This window comes from Papaver somniferum, chromosome 9 (assembly GCF_003573695.1).
Source record: "Papaver somniferum cultivar HN1 chromosome 9, ASM357369v1, whole genome shotgun sequence".
Classification (NCBI taxonomy): Eukaryota; Viridiplantae; Streptophyta; class Magnoliopsida; order Ranunculales; family Papaveraceae; genus Papaver; species Papaver somniferum.
In genome coordinates this window covers 183,096,425-183,113,213 of record NC_039366.1, presented here as the reverse complement: position 1 = coordinate 183,113,213, position 16,789 = coordinate 183,096,425, and the positions used below count along the sequence as shown (strand labels likewise).

Here is a 16,789-nt window from a genome sequence, read left to right as displayed (position 1 = left end):
AGGGAGAATGAATTGAAAGCGACTGCTAGGTTTTTTTTGTTTTGTTTATTCCTCTTTTGTTGTTTAAAAAGGGAAAGTAAAAAATAAAGGGAGAAAGAGTTGAAAGTGATGGCTCCTTTTTGGAGTTGTGTAGAAAATACGACCCTTACTGTTAACAGGGCCGCTATCTTATTTGCACGTCGGGATTTTTCTGTAGGGCCGAGATTATCCAACTTTTTTTTGAATTGTTATACACATGTCGTCAACTCCGGCTGAAGTAACCGTTTCCCACCACCGTTCCTGCTCTTCTTCCTCCTTCTGAATCCGGATCTTTCCTGTTGCTTTTTATCTTTGATCAACAACCAATTATCTCCAACATATGTTTCAAAATCCTTATATTTTTTTCTTTTTCTTTTTGAAGCTGATTAGATGAATATATTCAAATAGCTAAGAAATCCAAAACTCCAGAAGCTTCAACATCACTACTATGAATCTCATCTGGACCTAGGGTACATCCTTACGATTTTTAATATCAAAAAGTACAGACATCATTAAAACAGGCACCCAAAATCTCATTAAGGGTATCACTTAATCTTTGGCCATGGATCTGGCCAGGTTTCATAATTCTGGCCGTGTAGATAACATAAGTAGGCCCCGTGTACATCCACGGTCGAAAATAAAACAGGAGAGAGAAAATCAACTTTTATGGAACCTTTTGTTTGATACCTATTTTTTTGTTTGAAAACCTAATCTAGCTTTTACTCACCAACTTTATATTGATACGGGATAAAAAGTATATTATAAACACTCCACTATTAAACTACATGCACTTCCAACACATAATATGATAGTGACCCAAAATTTAACAAATATATATATCTATATTATAAGTGACAATGGTGTTTTTTCATTTGGACGGTCATCGACATTTTGGACATATAAAGGGGTTCAGATTGAGTCATTAATACGTGTTCAGATTGATATATAAAGGACAGTCGTGATTGAGTCTAACACTTCCCTTGACTTTTTCCCTTAATCTTCATATTACTCTTCATTTTTAACTGCAGTTGTTTCGATTTTCCTTACCATTACCCTTCTCATTCACTCAAAGCAGAAGCACCTCTCTTATGTTTTGTATTCAAAGTTACGAGCGTTTCCATTCGCGTTCAATGTAAATCAACTTCACTCATAAGTATTTTTAGGCGTTTCTCTTCTCAAGAAATAAATCTCGCAAATTCAAAATTCAAACGAAGGTAACTCAGTGTATCAGGTATGACTCTTCGTTTTGGGATTGATTCTGATTATTGTTCTTTTATACAGTAAATTCGATTGTTGTTAACAATTTTGATTGATTGTTCAGCCTCGCAAGATTAGTGGTATATTTCACGCACATATTTGAGCCATTTATGCAGGTTGATTTGTTTGGATTTTCCCTTTCATACTCTAATTCGCTATCTAGGGTATTTTTGTTGAAGCTCTAAAAGGCTATTAGGAATTTTATGTGTTTGAATTTTTTTAGGTGTTTCTTAACTTGATTTTGAAGGTATCTTGGGGTTATGAAAGTTTATCAATGTTTTGTGTTGATTCCGATTTTGATAAACACGTGCTCTTAGAACTCATATAAAATTCTCCAAAATTTAAGGTAACATACAATCCCCTAACTATCACATATTTACTTTTCATACTGTCTTTATAATCTTCTGTGGTATTTCAACTATCTCCGGGTTGATTCAAGGGTCTCCTAAGCGTTGTTAGATCTTTTCAACATAATGAAGTAAACAATGTTGCATTTAATTCAATGGTAAAGTAATAATTCAATCAATATTGCATATATCATGAAATAAAGGCAGTTTCAGGTGTGGGTGTATAACCATAGCAAAGCTTAGGAGTTTACATTCATATGGTTGGAATTTCAATGTTCCATAGGTCGATTAACTTTAGGATACTAATTAATACAATGGTCGGTATGCTGCGATGTTGGCAGTATAATTTACTATAGAAAAGACATTCGAACCTTGTTTACTTGTGGAGTGAATAAATATATCCGTAAAATGAAGAATTATATATCTAAGTATAGCTCATGTCTAAATTAATTTAGATATAATTTCTAGAGTGTACAGACTATGTCCTTGACAAACTGTTAGTTTATTTTCAGGTTCACCAATAGTTTTAGTTTGGGGGTACATTAGAGGATTGACCCAGTTGTATGAAGATTATTTTTTTTTCGGGACAAGGATGCAAATTGAGGTATCCTATAAATGATCCTTCAAAGTAAGGTATAAATCAAGTAGCTCAATTTGAAGTAACTACTGAAAAATCTGGTGAAAGCTGACAAAAGCGACAATTTGAATAACTTTTCCAAGGCAGAAACCAAAGTCGACAAGTGAGCCTGATGAACGATCTTTGCAACTAATGTTAAATTACTTTTTGTTTGTTTTTGATGAAGTGCACGTTAAGAGCTATAATTACCTATGTACATAAAAAAATTTACTTATCGCCACCTAATGACAATGGTAATGTCTTTCTCCACACCTAACAGAGTATATACGTTAGTCGGCGATAGAAGGAACGAATCAAAGCCCGTGTCGTTGGGTCATAACATAGTATATATACACCACACAATGCGCACATTCACCACATCTAAAAATCATCTTTAGAATTTTATATTATTTTGGAAACCATAAATATTGTTAAAGATAGATATTTATTTTTTATAAATTAGATTTTAGATAAAAAACCAAACAAAGTAATACAGACATTTTTTTAGGAGCGAAAATCATATTAAGAAAAATACAAGGTTTTACACTATCAACCCCTTTAAAAGAATTTTGTCCCAAAATTCAAAGACAAAAAATACAGGGTGTTACAATATCGCTCGATATAAATAATATCGTCAATATTCGACTTTATATCGCCAACAGTTGAATCTATCACGCTTATAATTAGTAGTAAGTAGAATACGATGCTTAAAATATCACCCTACATAAGACTTAGAGAACTACGTCGATTACTTTTGAGATCAACGACTTGCAAATGATTTATTATCTTTAATCAAAAAATAGAAAGCTCAGTCATATAGTACCTCGAGATTTTGGTAACAAAGTGTGAGAACTTCAACATTACAGAGATCCTACAGTAGCTTCCAAAGCAACTCGTGCTCATTATCTCTATTATTTAGAATTCTGATTTTTGCTTCAGAATGTCTGAATTGTTAATATACGGGTAGCATGATATCCCTTCACACTTGAATCGCATAAGAGTTTGAATGTCGACAGCAACATGCGTAAAGGTTCCAACATACATAGATAGTTCCGAACATATGCAATACTGCAAAACTAAGCATTTGAGATTTGATTCTGGAGAATTTAACTTGAAAGAGGATGAATGAAGTTTATAACGAATTAGATGTAATTATTTGAGGCATGGACATTTAGAGACTAAATCGTACACTGTCTTCTTTCGTAGCTCGACAACTGTAAACATTGCAATCTTAACCGAGAGAAAACTATTACCCTTAGAGATTGTAAGTTTACAGTTAGTTAATTTCATCTGGATTACTGATTGGTCTGGGAAGGTTTTACATGGTGGAAAAGTGTACATTCCATGGTATGTTGGGTATAAGAACGGCGTTGCAAGATTCAAAAATTTCAAATCGAGTGTCGAACAATTACGTCTCATCGCAAATCCAAACAGCCTACGAACTTCCGAAGAATAATTTTGTCAGAGGCATAATTTTTGTGCCTAGAAATGTCAAATTCAAATCGAAGCATGTGTAAATCTTTTACTTTATGCTGAGTAAATACATAATCCACAAACTCGAGGAACCACAAAACCGCTCATTTTTACGATCCTCGAGCACAATACCGAAGCTTTTGCAAAAGCTAAACATAATCAAAGTCGTAAAGTCCATCAGGACTTCCATCTCTGAGATAGGAAACTAATTGTAACAGCTTGTTCAGTTGGAACAAGAGATAGAATTCTGGCTAACAAATCATCAGGCAAATTACTTATATGATCCATTTCATCTCTTCTCACAATTTTCCGATTCTTCTTTTCCATATCATACAAAATACCAACTTTTGGTACTTTGACTGCAATATTACACTACACATGATAACAAGATTGACATGCATGCATTTAAGTAACACAACAGACAAAGTTGATATCCATTCTTTGACACAACAAAAGTAGGAAAAAGAAACCTAAGAGTTATAGTTCGCACCTTCTGTATTTTCTCTAACCTAAACAATGAAAATATTTTAAAGATAAATATTTATTTTTTATAAATTAGATTTAAGATCAAAAATTAAACAAAATAACACAGACAAAATTTTTTTAGGCGCGAAAAGCATATTAAGAAAAATACAGGGTTTTACACTATTAGCCCCTTAAAAACAATTTCGTCCCGAAATTCAAAGCCCAAAAATACCGGGTGTTACAATATCGCTCGATATAAATAATATCGCCAATATTCGACTTTATATCGCCAATAGTTGAATCTATCACGCCTATAATTAGTAACAAATAGATTACGATGCTTAAAATCTCATCCTACGTAAGACTTAGAGAAATACGTTGATTACTTTTGAGATCAACGACTTGCAAATGATTTATTATCTTTAACCAAAAAATAGAAAACTCAGTCACATACGTACCTCGATTTTTTGGTAACAAAGTGTGAGAACTTCAACATTACAAAGATCCTGCAGTAGCTTGCAAAGCAACTCGTACTCATTATCTCTAGTATTAAAAATTTTGATTTTTGCTTCAGACTGTCTGCATTGTCAATAGACGGGTAACATGATATCCCTTCACAGTTGAATCGCAAAATACTTGGAATGCTGACAGCAACATGCACAAAGGTTCCAACATACAAAGGTAGTTCCGAACATATGTAATAGTGCAAAACTAAGCATTTGAGATTTGATTCTGGATAATTTAACTTGAAAGAGCATGAAGGAAGTTTACAACGAATTAGAAGTAATTCTTTGAGGCATAGACATTTAGAGACTAAATCGTACACTGACTTCTTTCATAGCTCGACAACTGTAAACTTTACAATCTTAACCGAGAGAAAACTATCACCCTTAGAGATTGTAAAGTTTACAATGAGTGAATTTCAGCTGGATTATTGATTGGTGTGGGAAGGTTTTACATGGTGGAAAAGTATACATTCCATGGTATGTTGGGTATAAGCACGGTGTTACAAGATTCAAAAATTGCAAATCAAGTGTCGAACAATTACGTCTCATTCCAAATCTAAACAACCTACGAGCTTCCGAAGAATAATTTTTGTCAGAAACATAATTTTTGTGCCTAGAAATGTCAAATCCAAATAAAAGCATGTGTAAATGTTTTACTTGATGGTGAGTAAATACATAATCCACAAACTCAAGGAACACACGAAACAACTCCTTTTTACGATGCTCAAGCACAATACCGAAGCTTTTGCAAAAACTAACATAATCAAAGTCTAGCTCAGGAAGTAAATTCTATAAGGACTGGCATCTCTGGGATAGGAAGCTAGTTGTAACAACTTGTTCAGTTGGAACAAGAGACAGAATTCTTGCTAAAAAATCATCAGGAAAATTACTTATATGATCCATCTCATCTCTTCTTACAATTTTCCGATTCTTCTTTGCCATATCATACAAAATACCAACTTCTGGTACTTTGATTGCAATATTACACTACACATAATGACAAGATTGACATGCATGCATTTAAGTAACACACCAAACAAAGTTGATATACATTCTTTGACACAACAAAAGTACGAAAAAGAAATATGAGTTCTAGTTCGCACCTTCTCTATTTTCTTTAACCTAAACAATAAAAATATTTTTAAAGCTAAATATTTATTTTTTATAAATTAGATTTTAGATCAAAAATTAAACAAATAACACGAACATTTTTTAGGCGCGAAAGTCATATTAAGAAAAATACGGGGTTTTACACTATTAACCCCTTAAAAACAATTTCGACCCAAAATTCAAAGACCAAAAATACAGGGTGTTACAATATCGCTCGATACAAATAATATCGCCAATATTCGACTTTATATCGCCAATAGTTGAATCTATCACGCCTATAATTAGTAATAAATAGAATACGATACTTAAAATCTCACCCTACGTAAGACTTAGAGAAATACGTCGATTACTTTTGAGATCAACGACTTGCAAATGATTTATTATCTTTAACCAAAAAATAGAAAGCTCAGTCTCATACCTACCTCGATTTTTTGGTAACAAAGTGTGAGAACTTCAACATTACAAAGATCCTGCAGTAGCTTGCAAAGTAACTCGTGCTCATTATTTTTAGTATTTAAAGTTATGATTTTTGCTTCGGATTGTCTGCATTGTCGTAGATGGTGGATTTTCGAAAAGGCTAAATTCGTAAACTCATAATTATATGAAGCTCTGATTCATCAATCAGACGTGAGTATCGAGACACGGGTCTCTCATCGAATTCTCAACGGAGAATACTTTCTCTCAGAGTATATGTAGATATGTAGTCTCACGACTGGACAACGGCATATCTAATGAATACTGAATACTTTCAGCGATTATTTCTATATAGCATCACGAGATGGACAGCTTGCTCTGCTAGTATAGAGCGATGACGTCTTTAGGAACAAACAACAAGTTTACCCTGACTATATAAAGGATATGACTTACCGGCAAGCTCGTATCAGGATAATTAATGCTCCTAGACAGCTTGCTCTTCCAGTATAGAGCCACAAAGTTAATTATTCCTAATTGCAATCGCTCCTATTCCATGGTCGAATCCACGACTGGTCCCATGGAATGACAATAACAATTGTTCTGATTCTATGATCGAATCCATGACTTGATCTCATAGAATAGCAATAACTATATTATCTCATTACTCCGATTTCATGATCGAATCCACAACTGGTCTCATAAATGGTAATAGATAAACCTTAATTACTCTGATTCTATGGTCGAATCTACGATCCCATGCAATGGTAATGCTCACTTTACTATTCTGAATTCGTAGTCGAATCCTCGGCTGATCCTATGAATTAATAATAAACATCTTATTACTCAGTTTTGTGTATTATTCTCCACTGAATTCCACAATTAGTAATAAATAATCAACAACCGGGCGTCTGAGCTACCTATAAGTAAGCCCCGATTCAAATGGTGTAGGTGTATTCAACGATGATACACTAACAGTCACCACACGAACGAGTATTTCAAAAATACAACGAAACGATGAACCTGTGCAAAATAGAGAAGAAAATAATAAATAATTAAAAATATTGACCAGGGTGCTGGGAGCATGAACACACGACCGACCGACCGACCGTGTTGTGGTCAATCCCACGACAGTTTTATATTTTTAATGCATTTTTATTATTTTACCTGATTTGATGAAAATCCTCTCGTTTTATCAAATCTCCTTCGTCTCGAGGAAACTCCTCGGTTTGATGGTACTTCCATAAATCCATAAAAAATAATATAAAATTAAGAAAAGGAGTGTGGGGCGTGACCATTGGCCAACCGGCCATGCCTTGGTCCCAACCGGCCCCACATCCACGGTTCCTTATTATTTACTATTATTATTATTATTTCTCTAATTTCATGTAAAAACTCCTTGATTTCATGGTATTTTTGCACAAATCATCAAATAATAATAAAATAATATAAATTATGAAAACTTATGGGATCGGGCCTTGGCCGGCCGGCCATGCCCTAGCCGGTCCCACATGCCCCTTTTGTTTTTTATTTTATTATTAGTTTTCCTTGAATTCATCAAATTTCTTGATTTCATGGTATTTCTCTCAAATTAGAAAAAATTCCCTCAAATCATCAAAAATACCTAAAAAATATTAAAAAATTATAAAAACTCGTGGGACCGGGCCCAAGCCGGCCGGCCATGCCTCCATGGTCCCACACGCCCTTGTTTTTATTATTTTAATATTTTTTGCTTCCCTGAATTCATGAAAACTCCTTCAGTTCATGGAAACTCCCTAAATTCATCAAATTTCTCAAAATTCATGAATTTTTCATAAAATCATCAAAATATTATTAGGGAAACTCGTGGGACCGGGCCCTAGTCGGCCGACCATGCCTTCCACGGTCCCACACGCCCTTATTTTTATTATTTTAATATTTTTTGCTTCCTTGAACTCATGAAAACTCCTTCAATTCATGGAAACTCCCAAAATTCATCAAATTTCTCAAAATTCATGAATTTTTCATAAAATCATCAAAATATTATAAAATTAAGGAAAAGGTACCACGGGACCGTGGTCATGACCGGCCGACCATGCCTTGACCACAGCGGTCCCACGCCTCCTTATTCCTTATTTTATAATTATTTTTCATCATCTCATGGTGTTTTCCTTAGTTTCGTTGAAACCCTAATTTTGGCATATTTTCTCGAATGGATGCTCGATTGCACACCAGAAAATATCAAGATTCTCAGGACTGAGACGCGGACACCTTGGGGACACGAGCACGCTATCTTGACCTAACAAGATTGGCTCTTTGGCTCACGGAAGCCGGTCCCATCAATTTTCACAGTTTTGACCTAATTTGCACAATTGCTCGTATTAGGTCCAAAACTCTTCCAAACACTTTGCAAGAGTGTTTGGAAGAGTTTTCTCACCTAAGACGAGCATTTTGGATAAATGATTAAGCCAGCATTTAATCATTCTTCCACCAACAAATCGTCAACTCTTCAGGAGATCTTTGTATTTGCTCACGTGAGCATATGGACACTACATGGTTGACCCACGGTCCATGTAATCGCTCCCTCCTTCGTCCCATGGTTGAAATTCTGACAAAATTGATCATCAATTGATCAAATTAGGGTTTCTGAATCCAAGGATCATCATTCCAGATTCCAACCTTAATAATTTTACGACGGACTCATGGTCATTAATTATGCTCGGTTCAATGACCAGTATTCTAATTAATATTTTTGGTACGCTGCCAATAATCCATCAGATGAGCAACACATACTCAGACGATCGAATATTCAATAATTCATCACATAAGCAGCACTTGCTCAGATGAGGAATATTTGCTCAATATTGGTTCAACAATCAATATTCAACAATTCATCGAATGAGCAATACTTGCTCACTTCATCGTAAGAACTATACCTCTGTCTCATGACATGTTCAATTCATGAGTTTCAGAACATCATGTTCAACTCAACGACTACATGGACTCATCGTCCCATCAAACCACGAAGTCATCAATTGACTAACAAACCACGAGACGTCAATCGTGTCACTTGGGGGGATATCACTTAGGGTTTTGGTCTGGCGGTATACGGCACGTGTGTTCAAACACACGATGGAATGTGAGCAAGTCGTGCGATCAGTTGAAGGAATTCACGAGGTAGTGGGTGGAAAATCGACCAAGTCTCCACACGTTGAGCAACTGGTTTCAAACACGATCTCCACTTCCCCACTCCTTGATTCCATCAACTGTCACACTTCATGGAATCATGGTGTCTATAATTCCAGCAATATAAATAAGTCTCTGAATCATGATTGAGGGGGCATCATCAGTATCATAAATCTCACGTCAAACTGACAACACGAGATCATCAACTCATCAATTGAGCAACTACTCTCAATTGAGAAATTTCAATCACTCAGAGCTTATCGTATTCAGAATTCACACACCATAATCTTTGATTACCATCGATTCCACACATTTCCCAGCTTCCCTCCTACAGATCAGCCCATCCTCTCTTGTGACCGAATTTACTCTGGAACGGTCATTGTCTTGATTTAGGCCGGAGTACTACAGATTGATCTCTCGAATCTAAAGCACCCCCTTTATAGCGGTGCATCTGTATGAGGTTTAACATTTCGCTCGGTTCGAGGAGTCTCCTCCGCACGGTCGTCTCCTCAATTCCTTAAAAACCAACAAATCATTTTTCCCCATCTACAATTGTTAATAGACGGGTAACATGATATCCCTTCACAGTTGAATCGCAAAAGAGTTGGAATGTTGACAGCAACATGCGTAAAGGTTCCAACATACAAAGGTAGTTCCGAACATATGCAATAGTGCAAAACTAAGCATTTGAGATTTGATTCTGGATAATTTAACTTGAAAGAGGATGAAGGAAGTTTACAACGAATTAGAAGTAATTCTTTGAGGCATAGACATTTAGAAACTAAATCGTACATTGACTTCTTTCATAGATCGACAACTGTAAGCTTTGCAATCTTAACCGAGAGAAAGCTATCACCCTTAGAGATTGTAAGTTTACAGTGATTTATTTTCAGCTGGATTATTGATTGGTGTGGGAAGGTTTTACATGGTGGCAAAGTGTACATTCCATGGTATGTTGGGTATAAGCACGGTGTTACAAGATTCAAAAATTACAAATCAAGTGTCGAACAATTACGTCTCATTCCAAATCGAAACAGCTCAGGAGCTTCCGAAGAATAATTTTTGTCAGAAGCATAATTTTTGTGCCTAGAAATGTCAAATCTAAATCAAAGCATGTGTAAATGTTTTACTTGATGGTGAATAAATACATAATCCACAAACTCAAGGAACCCACGAAACAACTCCTTTCCACGATGCTCAAGCACAATACCGAAGCTTTTGCAAAAGCTAACATAATCAAAGTCTAGCTCAGGAAGTAAATTCCATAAGGACTTCCATCTCTGGGATAGGAAGCTAGTTGTAACAGCTTGTTCAGTTGGAACAAGAAACAGAATTCTGGCTAACAAATCATCAGGAAAATTACTTATAAGATCCATCTCATCTCTTCTCACAATTTTCCGATTCTTCTTTGACATATCATACAAAATACCAACTTCTGGTACTTTGACTGCAGTATTACACTACGTATAATAACAAGATTGACATGCATGCATTTAAGTAACACAACAGACAAAGTTGATATCCATTCTTTGACACAACAAAAGTAGGAAAAAGAAATCTGAGAGTTCTAGTTTGCACCTTCTCTATTTTCTCTAACCTAAACAATAAAAATATTTTAAAGCTAAATATTTATTTTTTATAAATTATATTTTAGATCAAAAACCAAACAAAATAACAAGAACATTTTTTTTAGGCGCGAAAATCATATTAAGAAAAATATGAGGTTTTACACTATTAACCCCTTAAAAACAATTTCGTCCAGAAATTCAAAGACCAAAAATACCGGGTATTACAATATCGCTTGATATAAATAATATCGCCATTATTCGATTTTGCATCGCAGTAGTTGAATCTATCACGCCTATAATTAGTAATAAATTGAATACGATGCTTAAAATCTCACCCTGCGTAAGACTTATCGAAATACGTCGATTACTTTTGTGATCAACGATTTGCAAATGATTTATTATCTTCAACCAACAAATAGAAAGCTCACTCACATACGTACCTCGAGATTTTGGTAACAAAGTGTGAGAACTTCAACATTACAGAGATCCTGCAGTAGCTTGCAAAGCAACTCGTGCTCATTATCTCTAGTATTTAACATTCTGTCTTTCGCTTCAGACTGTCTGCATTGTTAATAGACGGGTAACATGATATTCCTTCACACTTGAATCGCAAAAGAGTTGGAATGTTGACAGCAACATGTGTAAAGGTTCCAACATACATAGGTAGTTCCGAACATATTTAATACTGCAAAACTAAACATTTGAGATTTGATTCTGGAGAATTTAACTTGAAAGAGGATGATGGAAGTTTACAACGAATTAGATGTAATTCTTCGAGGCATGGACATTTAGAGACTAAATCGTACACTGACTTCTTCCGTAGCTCGACAACTGTAAACTTTGCAATCTTAACCGAGAGAAAACTATTACCCTTATAGATTGTAAGTTTACAGTTAGTTAATTTCCACTGGATTACTGATTGGTATGGTAAGGTTTTACATGGTGGCAAAGTGTACATTCCATGGTATGTTGGGTATAAGCACGGTGTTATAAGATTCAAAAATTGCAAATCAAGTGTCGAACAATTACGTCTCATCGGAAATCTAAACAACCTACGAACTTCCGAAGAATAATTTTTGTCAAAAGCATAATTTTTGTGCCTAGAAATGTCAAATCCAAATCGAAGCCTATACAAATGTTTTACTTGATGGTGAGTAAATACATAATCCACAAAGTCAAGGAACCCACGAAACCGCTCCTTTTTACTATGCTCGAGCACAATACCGAAGCTTTTGCAAAAGCTAGCATAATCAAAGTCTAGCTCAGGAAGTAAATTCCAAAAGAACTTCCATCTATGGGATAGGAAGCTAGTTGTAATAGCTTGTTCAGTTGGAACAAGAGACAAAATTATGACTAACAAATCATCAGGCAAATTACTTGTATGATCCATCTCATCTCGTCTCACAATTTTCCGATTCTTCTTTGCCATATCATACAAAAATACCAACTTCTGTTACTTTGACTGCAATACTACACTGCACATTATAACAATATTGACATGCATGCATTTAAGTAACACAACAAAGAAAGTTGATAGCCATTCTTCGACACAACAAAAGTAGGAAAAAGAAATCTAAGACTTCTAGTTTGCACCTTCTCTATTTTCTCTAACCTAAACAATAAAAATATTTTTAAAGCTAAATATTTATTTTTTATAAATTAGATTTTAGATCAAAAACCAAACAAAATAATACGGACATTTTTTTAGGCGCGAAAATCATATTAAGAAAAATACGGGGTTTTACACTATTAACCCCTTAAAAACAATTTCATTCCGAAATTCAAAGACCAAAAATACCGGGTGTTACAATATCGCTCGATATAAATAATATCGCCAATATTCGACTTTATATCGCCAATAGTTGAATCTATCACGCCTATAATTAGTAAAAGATAGAATATGATGCTTAAAAATCTCACCTTACGCAAGACTTAGAGAAATACGTCGATTACTTTTGAGATCAATGACTTGCAAATGATTTATTATGTTTAATCAAAAAATAGAAAGCTTAGTCACATACGTACCTCGAGATTTTGGTAACAAAGTGTGAGAACTTCAACATTACGGAGATCCTGCAGTAGCTTGCAAAGCAACTCATGCTCATTATCTCTAGTATTTAACATTCTGTCTTTCGCTTCAGACTGTCCGCATTGTTAATAGACGGGTAACATGATATTCCTTCACACTTGAATCGCAAAAGAGTTGGAATGTTGACAGCAACATGTGTAAAGGTTCCAACATACATAGGTAGTTCCGAACATATTTAATACTGCAAAACTAAACATTTGAGATTTGATTATGGAGAATTTAACTTGAAAGAGGATGATGGAAGTTTACAACGAATTAGATGTAATTCTTCGAGGCATGGACATTTAGAGACTAAATCGTACACTGACTTCTTCCGTAGCTCGACAACTGTAAACTTTGCAATCTTAACCGAGAGAAAACTATTACCCTTATAGATTGTAAGTTTACAGTTAGTTAATTTCCACTGGATTACTGATTGGTATGGGAAGGTTTTACATGGTGGAAAAGTGTACATTCCATGGTATGTTGGGTATAAGCACGGTGTTACAAGATTCAAAAATTGCAAATCAAGTGTCGAACAATTACGTCTCATCGGAAATCTAAACAACCTACGAACTTCCCAAGAATAATTTTTGTCCCTAGAAATGTCAAATTCAAATCGAAGCCTGTATAAATGTTTTACTTGATGGTGAGTAAATACATAATCGACAAACTCAAGGAACCCACGAAACCGCTCCTTTTTACGATGCTCGAGCACAATACCGAAGCTTTTGCAAAAGCTAACATAATCAAAGTCTAGCTCAGGGAGTAAATTCCATAAGGAATTCAATCTCTGGGATAGAAAGCTAGTTGTAACAGCTTGTTCAGTTGGAACAAGGGACATAATTATGACTAACAAATCATCAGGAAAATTACTTATATGATCCATCCCATCTCTTCTCACAATTTTCCGATTCTTCTTTGTCATATCATACAAAAATACCAACTTCTGGTACTTTGACTGCAATATCACACTACACATAATAACAAGATGGACATGCATGCCTTTAAGTAACACAATAGGGAAAGTAGATAGCCATTATTTGACACAACAAAAGTAGGAAAAAGAAATCTAAGACTTCTAGTTCGCACCTTCTTTATTTTCTCTAACCTAAACAATAAAAATATTTTTAAAGCTAAATATTTATTTTTTGTAAATTAGATTTTAGATCAAAAACCAAACAAAATAATACGAACATTTTTTAGGCGCGACAATCATATTAAGAAAAATACGGGGATTTACACTATTAACCCTTTAAAAACAATTTTTTTCCGAAAAAAAAAGAAAAAAAATACCGGGTGTTACAATATCGCTCGACATAAATAATATCGCCAATATTCAACTTTATATCGCCAAAAGTTGAATCTATCACGCCTATAATTAGTAATAAATTGAATACGATGCTTAAAATCTCACCCTACGTAAGACTTAGAGAAATACGTCGATTACTTTTGAGATCAACGACTTGCTAACGATTTATTATCTTTAATAAAAAAATAGAAAGCTCAGTCACATACGTACCTCGAGATTTTGGTAACAAAGTGTGAGAACTTCAATATTACATAGATCCTGCAGTAGCTTGCAAAGCAACTCGTGCTCATTATCTCTAGTATTTAAATTTCTGATTTTTGCTTCAGACTGTCTGCATTTTTAATAGATGGGTAACATGATATACCTTCACACTTGAATCGCAAAAAGAGTTGGAATGTTGATAGCAACATGCATAAAGGTTCCAACATACAAAGGTAGTTCCGAACATATGCAATATTGCAAAACTAAGCATTTGAGATTTGATTCTGGAGAATTTAACTTGAATGAAGATGAAGGAAGTTTACAATGAATTAGATGTAATTCTTCTAGGCATGGATATTTAGAGACTAAATCGTACACTGACTTCTTTCGTAGCTCGACAACTGTAAACTTTGCAATCTTAACCGAGAGAAAACTATTACCCTTAGAGATTGTAAGTTTACAGTTAGTTAATTTCCTCTGGATTACTGATTGGTGTGGGAAGGTTTTACATGGTGGCAAGGTGTACATTCCATGGTATGTTGAGTATAAGCACGGTGTTACAAGATTCAAAAATTTCAAATCAAGTGTCGAACAATTATGCCTCATCGCAAATCTAAACAACCTACGAACTTCTGAAGAATAATTTTTATCAGAAACATAATTTTTGTGCCTAGAAATTTCAAATCCAAATCGAAGCCTGTGTAAATGTTTTACTTGATGGTGAGTAAATACATAATCCACAAACTCAAGGAACCCACGAGACCACTCCTTTTTACTATGCTCGAGCACAATACCGAAGCTTTTGCAAAAGCTAACATAATCAAAGTCTAGCTCAAGAAGTAAATTCCATAAGGACTTCCATCTCTGGGATATGAAGCTAGTTGTAACAGCTTGTTCAGTTGGAACAAGAGACAGAATTCTGACTAACAAATCATCAGGCAAATTACTTATATGATCCATCCCATCTCTTCTCACAATTTTCCGATTCTTCTTTGCTATATCATACAAAAATACCAACTTCTGGTACTTTGATTGCAATATTACACTACACATAATAACAAGATTGACATGCATGCATTTAAGTAACATAACAGAGAAAGTTGACAGCCATTATTTGATACAACAAAGGTAGGAAAAAGAAATCTAAGACTTCTAGTTCGCACCTTCTCTATTTTCTCTAACCTAAACAATAAACTTTGATCCCTAGGTATTTCTCTCCAAATATGAGTATGAAACAAAAAATATAAAAGAAACATAAAAGTCAAAGGATCTACTTGCACCCCAGCCGCTGGATTGAATTACGAGCAGGATAAAAAAAAATATGGGTTTAAATATGTTAGACAACTAGATGGTGATGGTAAATTCTTTGCGCACATATCTAGCCATACAGAGCGAGTTAATTAACTCAGTCGCTCTAAAAGGTGTGTGGTCTCAGTTTAATATGGTGTTCAAGTACCTTCCCTATGTTGTTCAAGAAATAGTCTGAAAGATATCCTTGGTGGCGTTTATACGTTATACAACCTAGAAGCTATAAGACTCAAAATTGTTCAAGTTATATTGGAAATATGGTGGAAGACTACAAATACGTATTTTTTCAAAGATTTCGAATGATGTAAATTTGTTTTCTTCTTGTAATTCAGTTTTATAAACATTCAACCAACTTTAATTATGAATACATTGTTTAATAGGAGTTATATTGTTAAATTTGTACATGTTGACGGGAATTACATGCGAGGGAAATGTTCTTCCTTTTGACAAATTAAAGTGGGAGTTGGAAGAAGATGGAAAAATCTACTTCAGTTATACTCAAATGATATTTAAGTAATCCAAATTATAAGAGAGTAAAAGCCCATGGATTATAGGTGGCTAAATTAATTTGTTTTAACAACAATATGTTAGGAAAATGAATAAAAACTGGTTGCAAAGTACACATTATTCACTACAGGGAGCTCGAACGTGTGCGTGTGTTATGGACAATAGGCCAATGTTTATTTCCAATCTAGCTTAGTGACATTACTTGTTTTTCTCGAATCGTTGGAAGATTTAGAATGAGCACCAACATATTAATTACCGGGGTCTCCATTTCTACCAGAACATTACCTAACCCCCAATCTATGCTCGTGGTGTTCCAAAGAAAGCCTAAACAGTTTTTGGGGGAGCGTCGGAGGTAAAAACCCTCCCCCCACCTCCCCACCCCCATATTTTAGTTATATTGACATGATAAATGTACTAACCCAACATGTTATTATTTTCGGTATTGATGGTGTACTTA

At 34.7% G+C, this 16,789-nt stretch overlaps 1 protein-coding gene across 1 annotated transcript; it reads right to left on the bottom strand.

The window, feature by feature from the left end:
- Positions 1-10,474: 10,474 nt before the first annotated feature.
- LOC113312956 (putative F-box protein At3g58860) lies at positions 10,475-12,365 on the bottom strand. Its single transcript, XM_026561688.1, has 3 exons — positions 11,623-12,365; positions 11,377-11,497; positions 10,475-10,828 (listed from the first exon to the last, which is right to left on the bottom strand). Exons 1-3 carry the CDS (start codon positions 12,363-12,365, stop codon positions 10,475-10,477), a joined length of 1,218 nt encoding a protein of 405 aa, XP_026417473.1.
- Between the last annotated feature and the right edge of the window lie 4,424 nt (positions 12,366-16,789).

Coding starts and splice junctions, on each gene's coding strand:
- LOC113312956 (XM_026561688.1), bottom strand. CDS start 12,365: ATGGCAAAGAAGAATCGGAAAATTGTGAGACGAGATGAGATGGATCAT. Junction 11,498..11,622: donor CTCAAATGTTTAGTTTTGCA/GTATTAAATATG, acceptor TTAACAATGCAG/ACAGTCTGAAGCGAAAGACA. Junction 10,829..11,376: donor TTTGTTACCAAAATCTCGAG/GTACGTATGTGA, acceptor TATTATACGTAG/TGTAATACTGCAGTCAAAGT.